The sequence below is a fragment of the Bos taurus genome, chromosome 14 (assembly GCF_002263795.3).
Source record: "Bos taurus isolate L1 Dominette 01449 registration number 42190680 breed Hereford chromosome 14, ARS-UCD2.0, whole genome shotgun sequence".
NCBI lineage: Eukaryota > Metazoa > Chordata > Mammalia > Artiodactyla > Bovidae > Bos > Bos taurus.
In genome coordinates this window covers 33,493,423-33,511,993 of record NC_037341.1, presented here as the reverse complement: position 1 = coordinate 33,511,993, position 18,571 = coordinate 33,493,423, and the positions used below count along the sequence as shown (strand labels likewise).

The 18,571-nt window shown below is 41.1% G+C and overlaps 1 protein-coding gene across 3 annotated transcripts in view; it reads left to right on the top strand.

Annotated features, from left to right (window-relative positions):
- SLCO5A1 (solute carrier organic anion transporter family member 5A1) overlaps nt 1-18,571 on the top strand; it is a 287,931-nt gene that overhangs the window by 258,938 nt on the left and 10,422 nt on the right. For all 3 annotated transcript variants that reach the window (XM_059874429.1, XM_059874428.1, XM_010812085.4), the window contains 2 exons: nt 15,196-15,355; nt 17,546-17,787. In XM_059874429.1, coding sequence (XP_059730412.1) covers nt 15,196-15,355; nt 17,546-17,787 — 402 coding nt within the window. The remainder of the gene's footprint in view (nt 1-15,195; nt 15,356-17,545; nt 17,788-18,571) is intronic.

The following is an 18,571-nucleotide window of genomic DNA, read 5'->3' as shown; positions in this document are numbered from 1 at the left end:
AGGTGGATTCTTATCCACTGTACCACCAGGGACAGGAAGCCTATAATCTGTCATTTAATGCTGCAGGGGTACTTAACACATTTAATTTCAATTCAAGTTCTCATCTCTCTGTGACCAGCTTTTGTTTGGAAGTTTTGAGGATATTTTTCATTCAAGGTGCTTTGAAATTTCATAAGGAATGCTCTACCCTGTAGTTTTGTCTTGAGAATGTCACATTCTCAGAGAGACTTTCCCTCTCTGTCCAATCTAAGGAGCTCACTCCCCCCTCATCCTTTATCATATCGCCTCTCTTTAGTTTCCTCATAGCATTTGCCACTGTCTGAAATTCTCTTGTTTACTTGCTTTACTGTTGTCTTTTTTTCTCTAAAATATTAGCTCCTTGAGAACAGTTACTATAGTTGCCTACATAACATTTGCAGCCTCATTCTACAACAGGGCTTCCCTGGCAGCTCAGCTGGTAAAGAATCTGCCTACAATGCTAGAGTCCTAGGTTCAATCCATGGGTTGGGAAGATCCCCTTGAGAAGGGAATGGCTACCCACTCCAGCATTCTGGCCTGGAGAATTTCATGGATGTATAGTCCGTGGGGTTGCAAAGAGTTGGATGTGACTGAACGACTTTCACTAAAAAAAAAAGCATCTGCAGCAGCGTTTGTTGTATGAGTGAGTGGATGGATGCATGGATGCATGGATGTCTTGGCCTAGGGCTTTGTTCATTCACTGTATTAGATAATCCTGGAACTCTTCTAATCTAACACGTATGTCTTTTTAATTTTTTTACCTCAGGTAGATTTTCATCAATATCTTTAACTCATTCTCTGCTCTTCATTTTCCCCATGTTTTCCAGGGTATCTATTATTCAGATGTTGGAACTTATAGACTGGTTGCCTGTATGTTTAATTTGTTCTCTCATATTTCATATGCTGTTTTCTATGATATTTCTCCAAACCTGATTTTTATTTTTTATGTAAACTTAACATTTTGAGAATATTTTTTCTCATTGTTGTATTGTGAGTGTTCCCTTTTCATAACATCCTGATATTATTTTAACAAGAGTAATATCTTCTCAGATCTCTGTGCATATAATTCCAATTTTTAAACTTTGTTTCTTTTTCTTATATTTTATCATTTAATTTTAAATATCAATTTTTCTGTTTGTTTACTCTAGGTTTTACAGGTTGACAAGACTCATCTAGCATCATTCAGGTTATATGTCCCCTTCTCTTCCTCACCTCCTTTCATGCAAGAATGAGGGAATTTTATTTTGGGTTGTCTATATCTAAGGTAGAAGCTTAGCTCTTAACATTTTTTCCTATTTCTTTTGAAGAAGAGTTTTTCGATGAATTTCAGAGCTCTGAAGGCATGTGGGTATGAGAATAGAAAGGCCCACTGATTCAGTTTCTTTCCCTCGGATCTCTACTGAGTCCCATTGTTTTGAGCTTTGTGGTCACTTTTGGCTGCTGTTGGATTTGGGTTCAGAGCTTTGTAGAGATTCCATGGGGCAGGCTGGCTTCTCTCCAAGGTGGTATCTGCTCATTTCACATGCCCCTTTGCTTATCCACTTGGTATTTTCACAGAGTCTGGTGTCACTCTTTCCATTTCTCTTTGCAAGCTTGATCCTTTTTCATCATACTTACTTTTAAGTGCTTTCTCGGAAGAGATAGAAGGCAGATTCCGTGTCTTATCTGCTTTTAAATTGCAAGTCCCCTCAAGACTTCTAAAGCTTTTGCTTAAACCCACATTAGTCTTGCCAATCCTGAATTAACTGATTCTGGACTCCCCAGCACTACTGGGAAAAAAATTATATAATTGTGCTGATTGGCTCCATTACAAATTGATGAGTTCCATTCTTAGCAGGCCCTCATCTTTGCTGAGCAATCCATTTACTTGGCCCTAGTCAGCTTCCTCTCCTGTATGTTCCATATTGGTGGTTCCATCTTTAAAAATTTCTTTCTTCAATTTTTTTACCTTAACCTTACCTTCTTTTTCTTGTCAGACAACCCAGTGTGCCTTATTAGTGAGAAAACTGAGATCCCAAGGAAGAATTCCTTGAATTTGTCTCCCCTCTCGTTCCTTGGTCAAAGGTAGTCTTATTTTCAAAGGCAAGTACTTGTGCCATCATTTCCTAGCTGTGTGACATTGTAAAAAATAATCTAATATTGTTGACTCTTGGTTTCCTCATATATAAAATGGAATTAATGTCATTCATACCTGGTTGTAAGCATAAAGTAAAATACATGTGATTGAAAGAATTAAAATACTGCAGAAGTGTAACAAATGAAAGTCAATGTTTCCTTCCTCCATCCTCAACCTCCAGTTTTGAATCATTTAAATATTATAAACAAATGTTTGTAGCTTTGATTTTGAGGATTATGTACAGGAAGATATTTCCCAGAATCCACCACTTAGTATATGTTGAAAAAAAGTTAGTTTCTTGGCTTTACTCCCTTCCTTTCTAGATTATGCAAAGCAACTTTTTTTTTTTTTCCTTTTTGAAAGATTAATGAATGTCTGGCACCTACGTTTGTGCTGGGACAGTACTTAAATAGTGATGCTGAAATTAGTAAGATGTAAATAAACATTGTAATTATCTAAATCCATGACTTATGGTATACTTCTTTTCATTTAATCTTATTCAACAAAGAGAAACTTGATTAGAGTGCCAGGGGTTGCTGCAAGGGTCCATTCATTCTAGTATTTGCAGCCTGACTTCATCAAAATTTATTAAATTGGTGAAAGAAAACCCCAGTTTCCTTGGAGAATTCCTCTGGTTCCCCAAATACTTCTAGGAAGAGAATTAAAGTTGAATGGGTGGTACAGCTGCACAGGTTTGACACTTTCAGAGACTTTGTGTGAAGAATCATGGGGCCCTTTCTCCATACAGGGAATGGGCTACATTTCAACCTCTCCTTGCTCCTTAGCTGGGTGCTTTTGTGCAGTGCACAACATGTTCATCAGGACATGGTTGGCCTGCCTAGTAAAAACAGCTGTGCTTGATTTTGAGCTTGCATGTGGGATTTTTCTCCTTTAAAGCTGATAAAGAGAGAGATGAAGGGAGTGGCAGTGAAGAGAGAGAGGAGCCCTTGTTAGACACCTGTTGGGCTCAGGTATGGTGATTGGCAGTTGTACATATCTTTTATATACACTGCTTACAACATCACTTTGCTGTATATGTTATTAGCTGCGTTTCAGTTAAAGGCTTAGAGTGTCAATGATTTGCCCAAAGTCGTCAGTTAATAATGAGTGGAACAGAATGAAACCCAGATTATCTGTTTTAGAGTTTTTGTCCTTTCTGAGCAGTACGCTGAGGTGCTGTTTTGTATTTCATGTAGGCACATATCTAAGTGCACACATCACCTCTTTACTCAGAAAACTGTAGAGAACGCATCCATTTCTGTCAGTAGTGTGCGACTCCATGGCCTTGCCGCACCCTCACTGTGTGAGGATGGCAGATTAGTTAATCATCTCTGTGCTTGTTTTCCACGTCTGCAGAGTGAGGATATGGATAGTATTAACACTGTTGAATTGCTCTGAAGATTGAATAAGGTACTTGGCAAATTCCTTAACCTCTCTGTACCTCAATTTCCTCATAATTAAGGTGGGCTAATATTAGTAACGATCTCTTAGAATTATTGAGATGCTAAAATGGAATAAAACCTACAATAATAAGCAATTGTTAAATAATTCTTTGATGTTATTTTTCTCATTTTAAATATGAGGAGAAAGGGATTCAGAGGGATGAAATAACTTGCTTAAAGTCACACAACTAGAAAATGATACAGCTAGGATTTGGATTTTGAATGTGATATTTTTGCTTATTAAACTGTCCAGAAAGAAGAAAAGAAACATAAACAAGGAAGCACAATATAAAAAGCCAATTCCGCTTACTAAGGTTTGTATGACAAGATCCAGGCTCACCAACATGGTGAATTTTCTGACATTAAAGTAGTGAATGACTAACCCAGCTTTGAATTAGCATCAAGTACTCAAGAGATACCTAAGTTCCTGGGATGCAGCTGGGATGTTTTAGGAGGATGAACTTTTCCTGTTGAGCCTAAATGGAGTCACTGTTTCGTTTTTTTTTTTTTTTTGTAGAATGAACCTGATGTGTTATTAGTGGTTCCCTTAGAAAATTCAGATTTGATAGCCAAGATGTAGAGACAACCTCAATGGCCCATCAGTGGATGAATAAAATGTCATATAAATATTTATAATATATAAATGTCATATATATATAATGGAGAACGATTCGGCCTTTAAAATCAAATTCTGTAATATGCAACAAAATGGATGAATCTTGAGTACATTATGCTAAGTGAAATAAAGGATCAGAGAGACAAATATTGTGCAATTCCACTACAGGAAGTATCTAAAATAGTTAAATTCATAGAATGAAAACGCAGAATAGCAGTTGCCAGGGTCTGGGTGAGGGGGAAATATGGAGTTACTAATCAGTGGAAACCACATTTCAATAAAGCAAGATGAATAAGCTCTAATGTTGATGATGCCAAAAGGAGGCATGCCCACTTGACTAAATGGCCCTGGACAATCCCTCCCACCACACAAAACATCAGGTCTCCAATTTCCTTTATCTTCTGAATTTAGAGAGAAGTGTCTTTACAAGGGGATTCCCTAGTAGCTCAGTGGTAAAGAACCTGCCTGCCAAGTAGGAGCATGCGGGTTCACTCCCTGGGTCAGGAAGATCCCCTGGAGAAGGGAATGGCAACCCATTCCAGTATTCTTGCCTGGGATCCCATGGACAGAAGAGCCTGGCAGGGTATAGTCCATGGGGTCACAAAAGAGTCAGACACGACTGAGCACTCACTGATGCACACATCTTTATGAGACAGGAAGACACTGGAAACTGTGCTAAACTTTGGTCCAAATACCTTCGGGTATTTGCTGGTCATTTAAACAGTAATATTAATCTTGTCATTCCATATAGATCCTATTAAAGATTTATTGACTTCCCTTCAAAATAAATCTTCATTTTTCTAAAAACAGTACTGACAAAAAATGTGAGTAAGCTCTAGACATCTGCTGTATAACTTTAGTCAACGATTCTGTATTGTACACTTAAAATTTCATTAAGAGGGTAGATATCTCATGTTAAAAGTGTTCTAACCCCAAGAAGGCAAAATTGAAGGTAAAAAAAAAAAAATTCAGATTTGAGAGTGTGATGATTTTTCATCATGAAAGATCCTAGTAGCTCTAGATAGTATCCTGGCCCACTTCTAACTCAAGTAATTACATCTGCTTCCCCAGCACACACAATTTCCCTGCAGTTTTAATTAAAAAATGGGGTTTGCTTTCCCTCTGTGTCACTGAACTGTGTTTCACACAGGTGTGTCCTAGTCATTTTGTAGCCAAAAGAGTGAAAACTGTAGCTTAAGCAATACTTTGTGTGTGTGTGCTCACTCAGTCATGTTGGACTCTTTGCGACCCCATGAGCTATAGCCCACCAGGTTCCTCTGTCCATGGAATTCTCTAGGCAAGAATACTGGAGTGGGTTACCATTTCCTACTCCAAAGCAATACTTTATATAAACACATTGCATAATGTGAGTTACTTGCTCTTTACCTTCAAAAATGTATTCAAGTGAGGTTAAGTCTGATGTCCATGTACAAAATTTTTCAACAGTACTAAGTCTGATAAATCACTTAATAATTCTTGCTTTAGTATCTTTCATCTGTCAGTGTCATCTTTTTGAACTTAAACTAAAGTCTATTATATCATCTTCTGATTTTGAGACTTGAGTTACCGGGCCAGAATTTTTCTAGGGATGATTTCTTGAGTTATGACATGATGAAGAAGCATTTTCTATTTTCTGAGTTCAGTAGTGACTGTTGGATGGAGTGTGTCTACCTGTCCACAGGTCCAAAATCTCAGGGTTTGGGGTATTCTCCTGAAGTTACTTCTCTTAATATAGTTTCATTGTGCCGAGGTTAAGACTATAGATATTAAATACAGTCTGTTAATTCAGACCTTTGGTGAAAGGTATATTCATCATCTTTGTCACCACTCCTGAACTTGCCATCCTGCCACTATTTATTTTAAATATTATTATTTAATTGGAGAATAGTTGATTGACAGCGTTGTGCTAATCTCTGCTGTACAGCGAAGTGACTCACTTACATACCTATGCTGCTGCTACTGCTAAGTCGCTTCAGTCGTGTCCGACTCTGTGCGACCCCATAGACTGCAGCCCACCAGGCCCCGCCGTCCCTGGGATTCTCCAGGCAAGAACACTGGAGTGGGTTGCCATTTCCTCCTCCAGTGCATGAAAGTGAAAAGTGAAAGTGAAGTCGCTCAGTCATGTCCAACTCTTAGCGACCCCATGGACTGCAGCCTACCAGGCTCTTCCGTCCATGGGATTTTCCAGGCAAGAGTACTGGAGTTGGGTGCCATTGCCTTCTCCCTACACACCTATAAACGTTTTTAAAAGCATTCCTTTCCATTATGGTTTATCACCGGATATTGAATCAGCATAGAGAATAGACTTGTGGTAGCCAAGGGGGAGGTGGTGGGGGAGGGAAGGACGGGGAGTTAAGGATTAGCAGATGCAAACGATCTTGTACAGAATGGATAAATGACAAGGTCCCAGGGTATAGCACAAAGGAGCATATTCAACATACTGCCATTATTTAGATAGTATTATTCTACTACCAGCCCTTGAGTGACTAGCATTTCTAGTCAGCGCATTCCTGATTTCTCTTAATTAAGCCATTCAGACAGTTTAATGCTCTAAAGTTTTTTTTTTTTCTATTGCTTTTTTTGGGGGTGCCATTCCAGATCTTTTATCTATTATAACTAATTTTAAAGGAAATTCCTCAAAAATAGAGAACAGTTTACTTAAAGGATCTTATATATGTCTGTGTATAGGTATATGTATTTCTGGTTATCTTGGCTACTTCTATTATTAGACTTACAGTTAGTTTCTAGCTGCAAGTATACGATTTTATCTATTTTTGGCTCTACTTGGGAGATACAAACCAAATTTGTTTTCATTTTAAGAGTATCAAGAGGGTAAAAAATAGAGCAGATTTTCTTTCCAGTGAGTTTTTAAATTTTGTGACTGAGATCTAAAGATATCATAGGAACTCTTTAAAACTATATAATATCTGTTTAAGCACACTAAACCTTGAACCTATGACTATGAATAAACTCAGGACTAAATTTGCCATTTATAACCTCATATTAACATAGTCAATAGAGAATGTTTATCATGTAATGTTAGCAGGAAAAACAGAATTTAGAAGACTCTGAAATAATGATAACAATATGTTATTAGCATTAATTTGTACGCCAACTGAAAAAACAGTGAAAGAAAGTAATATACTAAGTACATAATGGTGGTTGTTTCTGGATTATAGCATAACTGTGTGAGTTTAATTTCGTCTTTCAGTCCTTTTGTATTTTCCAAAATTTCTGCAATGAATATGTATTACTTTAAAAATAAAGGCATTTCAAAACATTATACAGAGGATACATCATTTTATTAAAAATGATTCTGGATTTAAAGAGATGGTTTGTATAAGATGTAGTGTTTTATATGTAAATTTGTAGTTATACCTGGTTTGAATTTGTTAACTACGAAGCTAAAAGAAGCTTTAACAATAAAAAGAATGACTGGGTACAGAAATGGTAACTTTTATGACTATAGTTCTCGGGGAAGTATAAGCTATCCATGTGGATTATCTCATTTTCTTCTGTGTTGATTATGTCTCTTTTGCCTCTTGTAGGCAGGAGGGGCATTGACAGCCGTTGACTGTTAGGTTTGGCCCAAGGGTCAGGTGGTCCATTGGTAAAGAATGTGCCTGCCAACACAGGAGTCACAAGAGATGTGGGTTCTATCCTTGGGTTGGGAAGATCCCCTGGAGTAAGAAATGACAACCCACTCCAGTATTTGTGCCTGGAAAAATTCCATGAATAGAGGAGCTTGGTGGGCTACAGGCCATGGGGTTGCGAAGAGTCAGACAAGACTGAGCTCTTGCGTGCGTGCCCACACGCGCGCACACACACACACACACACAGAGTTACTAAATGTTATGCAGGAAACTGGATCTGCATCCAGTTTTCCAACATTTCTCTGTAGGAGTATATAAGAAAATGACATCTTTTTTTTGAAAAGAAAATCATCACGAAGGCCTTTTGTACTCTTTGTGCTACTTTTATTCCTTCTGGCTTCTGCCCTGTCTGGATAAAGAAAGCACACCAACATCTCAGTGCCTGTTATATGCTAGGAACATGCTGGACCCTGGACATCTATTTACTCATCTAATCTTCCCTAAGAACCCTGGCATTTGGATAGCCTGATCTCTATTACACAAATGAAATCTCTCTAGATTTGTTTGTGGTGCTTGAGAATTGTGGATATGGAGTTGAACCAACTCTTATATTTTGATCTTGCCACACAGCTTGTGAGATCTTAGTTCCCTGACCAGGGATTAAACCTGTCTTCAGCAGCGAAGGTACAGTGGTCCTAACACTGGACCGCCAGGGAGTTCCCTAAACCAGCTCCCTCTGACTCTAACGCTTAGGCACAGCAAGAACTAAGTGCCAGGAAAGCCACAGTAGAGGAAGAAGAAGGAGCAGAACACTCAAGCTAAAGTGTGGCCACTTACACAGAACTGTCGTTGTTCAGTCACTCAGGCTGTATGTTGTCATCCTGCTTGTTTGACTTATATGCAGGGTACATCATGTGAAATGCCGGGCTGGATGAAACACAAGCTGGAATCAAGATTGCCAGGAGAAATATCAGTAACTCAGATGACACCACCCTTATGGACTCATGGACTGCAGCACGCCAGGCTACCCTGTCCTTCACCATCGCCCGAAGCTTGCTTAAACTCACGTCCATTGAGTCAGTGATGCCATCCATCCATCTCATCTCTGTCATCCCCTTCTCTTCTGCCTTCAATCTTTCCCAGCATCAGGGTCTTTTCCAATGAGTCAGCTCTTCACATCAGGTGGCCAGCATACTGGAGCTTCAGCTTCATCATCAGTCCTTCCAATGAATAGTCAGGATTGATGTCCTTTAGGATTGACTGATTTGATCTCATTGCAGTCCAAGGGACTCTTAAGTGTTTTCTCCAACACCACAGTTCAAAAGCATCAATTCTTCGGTGCTCAGCCTTCTTAATGGTCGAACTCTCACATCCATTCATGACTACCGGAAAAACCGTAGCTTTGACTAGATGGCCTTTGTTGGCAAAGTGATGTCTCTGCTTTTTAATGTGCTGTTTAGCTTTATCATAGCTTTTCTTCCAAGGAGCAAGAATCTTTTAATTTCGTGGTTGCAGTTACCATCTGCAGTGATTTTGGAACCCAAGAAAATAGTCTGTCATTGTTTTCATTGTTTCCCCATCCATTTGCCATGAAGTGATGGAACCAGATGCCATGATCTTGTTTTTTTGAATGTTGAGTTTTAAGCCAAATTTTTTACTCTCTTTTTCATCTTTATCAAGAAGTTCTTTAGTTCCTCTTCGCTTTCTGCCTTAAGGGTGGTGTCATCTGAGTTACTGATATTTCTCCCGGCAATCTTGATTCCAGCTTGTGTTTCATCCAGCCCAACATTTCACATGATGTACCCTGCATATAAGTTAAACAAGCAGGATGACAATATATAGCCTTGACGTACTCCTTTCCCAGTTTGGAACCAGTCTGTTGTTCCATGTCTGGTTCTAACTGTTGCTTCTTGATGTGCATACAGGTTTCTCAAGAGGCAGAATTCGTTGTGATCCACACAGTCAAAGGCTTTGGCATAGTCAAAGAAGCAGAAGTAGATGTTTTTTCTGGAGCTCTCCTGCTTTTTCTTTGATCCAACGGATGTTGGCAACTGATCTCTGATTCCTCTGCCTTTTCTAAATTCAGCTTGAACATCTGGAAATTCTCAGTTCACATAGTGTTGAAGCCTGGCTTGGAGAATTTTGAGCATTACTTTGCTGGAGTGTGAAATGAGTGCAATTATGTGGTAGTTTGAACATTCCTGACATTGCTTTTTTTGGGGATTGAAATGAAAACTGACCTTTTCCAGTCCTGTGGTCACTGCTGAGTTTTCCAAATTTGCTGGCATATTGAGTTGCAGCACTTTCACAGCATCATCTTGTAGGATTTGAAATAGCTCAGCTGGAATTCCATCACCTTCACAAGCCTTGTTCATAGTGATTCTTCCTGAGTTCACTTGACTTTGGACTCCAGACTGTCTGGCTCTAGGTGAGTGATCAGACCATCATGATTATCTGGGTCATGATGATTTTTTTTTTTTTTTGTATAGTTTTTCTGTGTATTCTTGCCACCTGTTTTTAATACCTTCCACCTTTGTTAGGTCCATACCATTTCTGTCCTTTATTGTGCACATCTTTGCATGAAATGTTCCCTTGGTGTCTCTAATTTCCTTGAAGATATCTCTAGTCTTTACCATTCTTTTTTCCCTCTCTATTTCTTGCACTGATCACTTAGGAAGGCTTTCTTGTTTCTTCTTGCTATTCTTTGGAACTCTGAATTCATATGGGTATATCTTTCCTTTTCTCCTTGGCCCGTTGCTTACATTAAGTCACTGTCTGTTTTATTGTTGTATGTGTGTGCTCAGTCGCTTGGTCATGAATGACTCTTTGCGACCTCATGGACTATATAGCCTGCCAAGCTCCTCTGTCCATGGAATTTTTCAGGCAAGAATACTGGAGTGGATTGCCATTTTCTTCTCCAGGGAATCTTCCTGACCCAGGGATTGAACCCATGTCTCTGGCATCTCCTGTACTGGCAGGAGGATTCTTTACCCCTGAGCCACCTGGGAAGACATTTATTGTTGTATATTACTGTAAATAAGCATCAATCCTTAAGCAGTTGATTTAATGAAGATTAGGCAGCACGCTTACTCTTCTTTCCTGTTTTTTGTTCATTTTAGTCTCCCTGTGGCTAGTTTTCTTAAGGCTAGTTTTCTTAAAGCTTCAGTGAAGGTAGGGCATGTCATTATACCTCTCATAGTTTCCTAGGCTTTGAAATTAGTCAGTTATCTTAGTTAACCTCAGAAACTCCTCCCATCTCTCTAATTCTATTATTCCATGATTTTTATAGTAATGTGTCATGTGTGACTCAGGTTTCCAGCTTGGACCATGCAGTTATAAGGCATTTGTTAGTGAGTCCTTGTTCCTGGCATGGAAAGAACACTTACATGGACCTTGAGTTTACATGAGCCTCTTGCTTGCAAGGGTGACTTGTCGGAGATTTTTTGTTTACTGGAAAGGTGATACCGTCCCTTTGCACAAGGATGAGTGTGGATCCTGCATTGTGTTCTCCCAGGACAGGCACAGCTCAGCTAATAAGAGGTTGCTTGGTGTGACTCAGATTTCAACACTTGCACTATTATTATAATCCAGTCTGTCTTCTGGAGCCTAAGTTATAGTGAAATAAGACATTATTATTCTTTCTTTTTAAAAGTAATTTATTTATGACTCTGCAGGGTCTTCATTGCTATGCATGGGCTTTCTCTGGTTGTGCCGAGCAGGGGCTACTCTCTGGTTGTGATGTGTGGGCGTCTCATTGCTGTAGCTTCTCTTGTTGAGGAGCACGGGCTTCAATAATCGCTGGTAGGGGCTCTTTCACTTTTCACTTTCATGCATTGGAGAAGGAAATGGCAACCCACTCCAGTGTTCTTGTCTGGAGAATCCCAGGGACACGACTGAAGTGACGTAGCAGCAGCAGCAGCTCAGTGGTTGCGGCTCCTGGGCTCTTGAGCACAGGCTCAATAGTTGTGACCGACGGACTTACTTGCTCCACAACATGTGGGATCTTCCCGGGTCAGTAATCAAACTCTTGTCTCCTGCATTGGCAGAAAGAAAGTGAAAGTGTTAGTCGCTCAGTCGTGTCTGACTCTTTGCTACCCCTTTGTAGCCTGCCAGGCTCCTCTGTCCATGGAATTCTCCAGGCAAGAATACTGGAGTGGGTTGCCATTCCCTTCTCCAGGGGATCTTCCTGACCCAGGGATCAAACCCAGGTCTCCCGCATTGCAGGCAGATTCTTTACCCTCTGAGTTACCAGGAAAGCCTGACAGTATTATTCTTAAAAATAATTTTTTTAATCAGTGCAGTGTAAAGGATTAACTGTGTCAGCATCTTTCTTTCTTTGTGCCACTATGGCCTTTCCCACTGCTTTTATATTTGTTGTTTCTTTGGATTTTGTTAAAACTTTTGATACTCCATCATTTCTTTGTATCAGACATCATGATCTCAAGAGAAGAGCAAGTGTACCCAAGGGTGACCTGGGAGTGTGCCTTTGTTTCCAGAACTCAGGAAATCTTTTGCCTTCCTGTCATCATGTGTGTTGACATTCTCTTTAGATTCCTTTCTCTTGAGTGAACATACCCACAAAGGAGAGGTATTTGGAATCTGTGGCTGTCATAAATGAATACAAAGCATGCTGTTAATAAGAAATTCCTTGTGACTTCTAAATAGGCATAGTAATAACCCTATTGTATGTATTTGAAGCCTGTCATTTTTAGTGACTATGCATGTAGGCATGTAAATTCCTTTTATTTGATCATGGCTTGCAATTTGGTTCTTGAAGAACTAGTGAAGAGTAATGCACAAAGAATATGTTTTATGTGATGCCAGTTAAAATAGCACGAAGCAGCCTCATCTGCTTCCTGGCCTCCTGGGACATCCATTTCATCATCCATGAAATGTGGAAATAGGTCTAGAACAGAGTTTCTCAGATCTGTATACAGTACTGAGATTTGGGTTAGTTTATTCTTTCTTGTGGGGCAAGGGCTGTTCTGGGTATCGTTGGGCTCTTTATATATATCTATATATTTAGATTGAGGGCAGGAGGAGAAGGGGTCGACAGAGGATGAGATGGTTGGATGGCATCACTGACTCAATGGACATGGGTTTGGGCGGACTCTGGGAGTTGGTGATGGACAGGGAGGCCTGGCGTGCTGTGGTTCATGGGGTCGCAAAGAGTTGGACACGACTGAGTGACTGAACTGAAATGAACTGATATACATATTTAAGATTTCTTTGATGTGGGCCATTTCTAAAGTCTTTGTTGAATTTGTTACAATATTGCTTCTGTTTTATGCTTTGGTGTTTTTGACCCCAAGGCATGTGGGATCTTAGTTCCCCAACCAGGGATCGAACCCACCACCCCTGCACTGGAAGGTGAAGCCTTAACCACTGGACCACCAGGGAAGGCCCCTACTGGACGTTTAGAAGCAGCCCTGGCCCCTACCCACCAGATGTCAGTAGCACCCTTTTGTTCTGATGAACAAAAATGTCTCCTGACACTGCCAAAATTGCCCCTGTGGAGAACTACTGGTTTAGAATCACCTTTTAAAGGTATATTCAAACTGTCAAATGGTATGATTCAAAATATCAAGCGTTATGGTATTGTGAACATAAGAATTACGAGTGCTAAGTTGCTTCAGTTGTGTCTGAGTCTTTGCAACCCTATGGACTATAGCCCACTAGGCTCCTCTGCCCATGGGACTCTCCAGCTAAGGATACTGGCGTGGGTTGCCATTTCCTCCTCCAGGGCATCTTCTTGACTCAGGGATCAAGCCTGTGTCTCTTCTGTCTCCTGCACTGGCAGGCAGGTTCTTTACCACTAGCGCCACCTGGGAAGCCCAATAATTATGAGTCTTGTGATAAAAATTACTTCAGGGGAGGGATGGGAATGACCAGAGTTTATTTTACTTTTCCCTCTTTGGAAGGCTTTCCTGATAAAGTTTAAATATTGCTATGAGTTTGTTCCTTTTGTTCAAATTTGATGAGTCAGTTATTGAGGTGTGAGGGAGGCTACAGGAGAAAAGCCTTCAAACAAACAAAGGAGGCTTCTGGATGAATGGTTTCTGAACATAGTCATTAAAGGTAAATCCTAGCACATGACTGACACTCTTAAATATCTGTTGAATGAATGGATGATGAGTAATGGGACAGGTGAATGAAATCTGCCATTTCCAGCCCATGTGGCTTTAGGAACAGTATTTCATGAGTGACACCTGAAAATGGTGGCTTCGAAAGCAAAGGAAGGAGGTCATTGGATGTGAGCACTCAGAGCCCCTTCATCCTTCCACGGGTTCCCTCTGGGCACCTGCCGGCCTCTGCCATTCCTTAGCCATTTCCTTCTGCTTCTCCCTCTGGCCCTATCTATCCTTACTTGACTTTTTTGCCCTTTTCTGTTTCTTGCCTGAACTGATTTGATTTGTGTTTTCCACATTGCATCATTTCTTTGAATCAGAAATCATGATCTCATGAGAAAATAGAACCTATTGTGTTTGCCTGGGAGTCCACATCTGCTCATTCTTTTCTTAACGCTTTTGGCAGGGCCTGGTCTTCACTGCTGTGTGTGGGCTCTCTAGTTTCGGGGGCGGGGGGCTACCCTCTAGTGGCCGTGTATGGGCTTCTATTGTGGTGGCTTCTCTTGTTGAGGAGCATGGCCTCGAGGGCACATAGACTCAGTAGTTGTGGCGCACAGGCTTTGTTGCCCCTCAGCTTGTGGAATCTTCTCAGACCAGGGATCAAACCCACGTCCCATGCACTGGCAGGCAGATTCTTAACCAGTGGGCCACTAGGGAGGTCCCACATCTGGGCATTCTTGAGGGAAGGAGAGTGTAATTGTTCTTCTCTGGTTGTCTGAATCAAACCAGTGCTCTAATTCCTGATGGTCTTAAAAAAAAACACCTTCTTTTGATATTCTAGAGTCCCTTGTCTTTCTTTGATAATTTATTTCAGAGCAAAGGCTTTTGGTCAAAGGAACTTGTGTTGATAGCCCTGATTGATGGATTCCATATTAGTGTCCTCATCACAATATTATTAATTTGGCACAAAAATATTTCTTCCATTTTACAGTTAAAGAAATTGAGGCCTCAATTTGTTACGATATAGAGCCAAGTGTCTGCAGTGAGTGAGTAGGTTCTATGAAGGTTAGAACTGAGCTCAGATTACCAAGATGGATGGTGGAATTGAGGCATGATAAATAATATGATACAAATGTACTAAATCTGTAGTATGGGAAAATTGAAAAATGTTTTCTTTCTGTTCTGTTTTAAAGTCACAAAAATAATTATCTAGGGTGCTACTTCCTGGTACCATGGCTTTGATTTCATGGGGACATATTCTCTAAAACAGACACCTTACTTAACATCCTGTGAATTTTATTTTGCAAATGTTAACGGCTCATGATCTGCTTTTCTCTCTTAGACCTTCTCTGACCATGCCACATAGAAATCTGACAGGAAGCTGCAATGTTAACTGTGGTTGTAAAACACATGAGTATGAGCCAGTCTGTGGATCGGATGGAATTACATACTTTAACCCTTGTCTGGCTGGCTGTGTTAATAGTGGGAATGTGAGCACCGGGGTGAGTATATTTCACAAGCTCCTGTCGTGTTGTTGGACTTTGTATGCAAACAGAATGCTTCAGTCTCCCTTTTCCAAAAACTTCAAATAAGATACAGGATATTTTCTGTCAAGGGCTTTCCAGGTGGCTCAGTGGGTAAAGAATCCTCCTGCAATGCAGGAGGCACAGGAGGTGCAGGTTTGATTCTTGAGTCAGGAAGATCCCCTGGAGGAGGGCAGGCAACCCACTCAGTATTCTTGCCTGGAGAATCCCATGGACAGAGGAGCCTGGTAGGCCACAGTCCCTGGGGTCGCAAAGAGTTGGACACGACTAAGCAACTGAGCATGAATGCACATGTGCTTCTGTCAAAAACCCGGAGGAAAGAAAATTATGCAATAAATACTATTATTTTATTTCCCAGGGATAATTGGAGTTTTTGAATATCGTGATCTGATTCCACATCATTCCCCTCTAGTGACTTCCTGTGCCAACCCAGTGAAACTTGATAAGGTCGAGTGCTGGATGTCTCCTCTGCTACCCCAACAGGGCCCTTGTGATGATGGATGTGAAGGTCGAGATGACCATACTCTGTGCTGCTAGAAGAGAACAGGAGAGCACCTCCCCTGCTCAGAGCCTGTGAACATGGGCAGTGGCCATTTTTCATAGACTATCAATTCAGATTTTTTTTAAAACGTTCAGAGTAAAGTTATTTCTGTCAGTTCAAGAATAGGCTATTTTGAGAATTCACTTTCCCGTGAATTATAAATAGGCAGTAATACTGTGGGAGAAGGTTTTCATATTCTACTCCGTTCTTTATTGAGCCTGGTTCCGTTCTTTGCATAATAACAGACTGTAGGCGGCTGCTTTCATTGAAAGGTTGAGGTGCCTTTGTTTGTTCTGGTGATATGGGATGATACCGTTGACTGCGTGTCTTGGGGATGTCATATTTGATCTCTGAGTTTTAAACTATGGTGATGAATTGAGATTCCTCTTGCTGGCTCCTCTTTATATAACTGGTGAGCTGCAGGGTGTGACTGAATTGAAAGGGACAATGAGACCTGCTGTTCAAATGAGGGCCACAGACCAGAGGACTCACTCGCCCCCGGGGAAGGACTTAGCCACTGAGTCCTCTGGTCTGTGGCCCTCATTCATACAAAGAGGCCCACAGTCCTTGGAGCACAGGCGGCCACGCGGCTCCCCATCTTTGTACTTGTACCTCCTGCTTCTCTGGGTGGCTGAGAGGTCACAATGACAGTGAGCTCAGCTGATGTCCATTCAGTAAAAGCAGCGTAATAGAAAGGTCCATTGGCTGTTTCGTTTGAGACATCTTTTGAGTCCCTTGTATTAGCTGGTTTCAAATGAAACAGCCAGTGATACATTCACTAGGGTTGGTACTGAAGTCGTTACAGTTGCATTGTGAACTCTCTGCATTTATTTAACAGATATTTACATTTGATCCTACACTGTTCCAGGGTTTTGCTAAGCACTCTGGTGAGCACAAATGAAAATAAGGTTTAGTTCCTGTTTTCGAGGGGCTTCTCTGTTTGGAGAGCCCAAGAATGAACATCCATTGAAGCAGCATCTGATTTATGACCCAAAATGAGGATATGGAACATGGCTGTGCTTGTGCAGTTGCATCAGACTCTTTGCAACTCCATGGACTATAGCCCGCCAGGCTTCTCTGTCCCTGGGATTTTCCAGCAAGAATACCAGAGTGGGTTGCCATTTCCTACTCCAGGGGAATCTTCCCAACCCAGAGATTGAACCTCAGTCTCCTGCATTGGCAGGTGGATTCTTTACCACCTCACCCCTGGGAAGACCTTATGGAACATGAATAGTAAAGAATTGAGTATTGAAGGTTTCTGATCAAAGTTTAAACAACCCTGAGCAGCAGATTTTGATGTTGTTAGATGCACTTTTTGAATCCTTGCTGTTAAAATGAGGAAGATATTTTCCTCTTTTTTCTTTTTTGGGCTGTGCTGCACAACTTGTGGGGCCTCAGTTCCCTGATCAGGGATTGAACCCAGGCTGCGACAGTGAGAGCCTGGAATCTTAACTACTAGGCCACCAGAGAGCTCCCAGAAGATACTTTCAATGAACTATTCTGCATGTTTTTAAATGCTGGAGTGATTTTAGAGCCTTTTAACTCTGACTGTTCATATGCTGAATTTTGCTTTGGATCGTCATCCACTGATCTTTATTATCACTTAGATGCGGAACTACACAGAATGCACCTGTGTTCAGAGCCGCCAGGTGATCACACCGCCCACAGTGGGACAGCGCAGCCAGCTCCGCGTGGTTATCGTCAAGACGTACCTCAATGAGAACGGCTACGCTGTGTCCGGGAAGTGTAAACGGTCCTGTAACACCCTCATCCCATTCTTAGTTTTTCTGTTCATAGTGACCTTCATCACAGCATGCGCCCAACCGTCAGCCATCATAGTAACACTCAGGTGAGGACGGCGTTCAACATCTAGGTTGGGTTATACACTCAGAATTGCCAGAATTTTTATTCCAGACTGGGGACTGATGTGGTAAAGTGGTGATGAAAGCAAAATGAGATTGTGCAGGAAAGTGCTTCAGACATTTACCTGGTGAACTTAAGAGAAGGGAGTTTTCCCATGTCAGGAAGGGAAAGGAAGATGGTAACATTCATTGAGCATCCCAGATGGCTCAGTGGTAAAGAATCTGCCTGCCAGTGCAGGAGACATGGATTAGATCCCTGGGTTGGGAAGATCCCCTGGAGAAGGAAATGGCAACCCACTCTGGTATTCTTGCCTGAGAAATCCCATGGACAGAGGAACCTGGTGGGCTGCGGTCCATGGGGTCGCAAAAGAGTTGGTCATGACTTAGCAACTAAACAACAGCAACATTTCATCCTCCAGGACTTTTTTTATTTAGATGAATTATGTCCCCATAGTTCAGGGAAACTTTGTTTGGATGCCTTTGGTTCCTGAAGTCTCTTCTGAAAGGTTCAAGTTCAGGAGCTGAAAGCTATGACTGTATTAGCTACAAGAAGCCTGCCCTGAGAGGAGGTGACAAGTCATTTGGTGAAGTCACTAAATCGTACATACGGCTAAGAATATTCTCTCTGACCTTGTAGGTAGTTAATACCTCCAGGATCAGTGACCGTTGTTGCTGGGCTTGCAATTCCAAATGCTTATTTCATTAATTTCACTATCGTATAACATTCTGGCATTGAATCAGGGAAAGGGCAGACTAGGAAATGTAATTTTA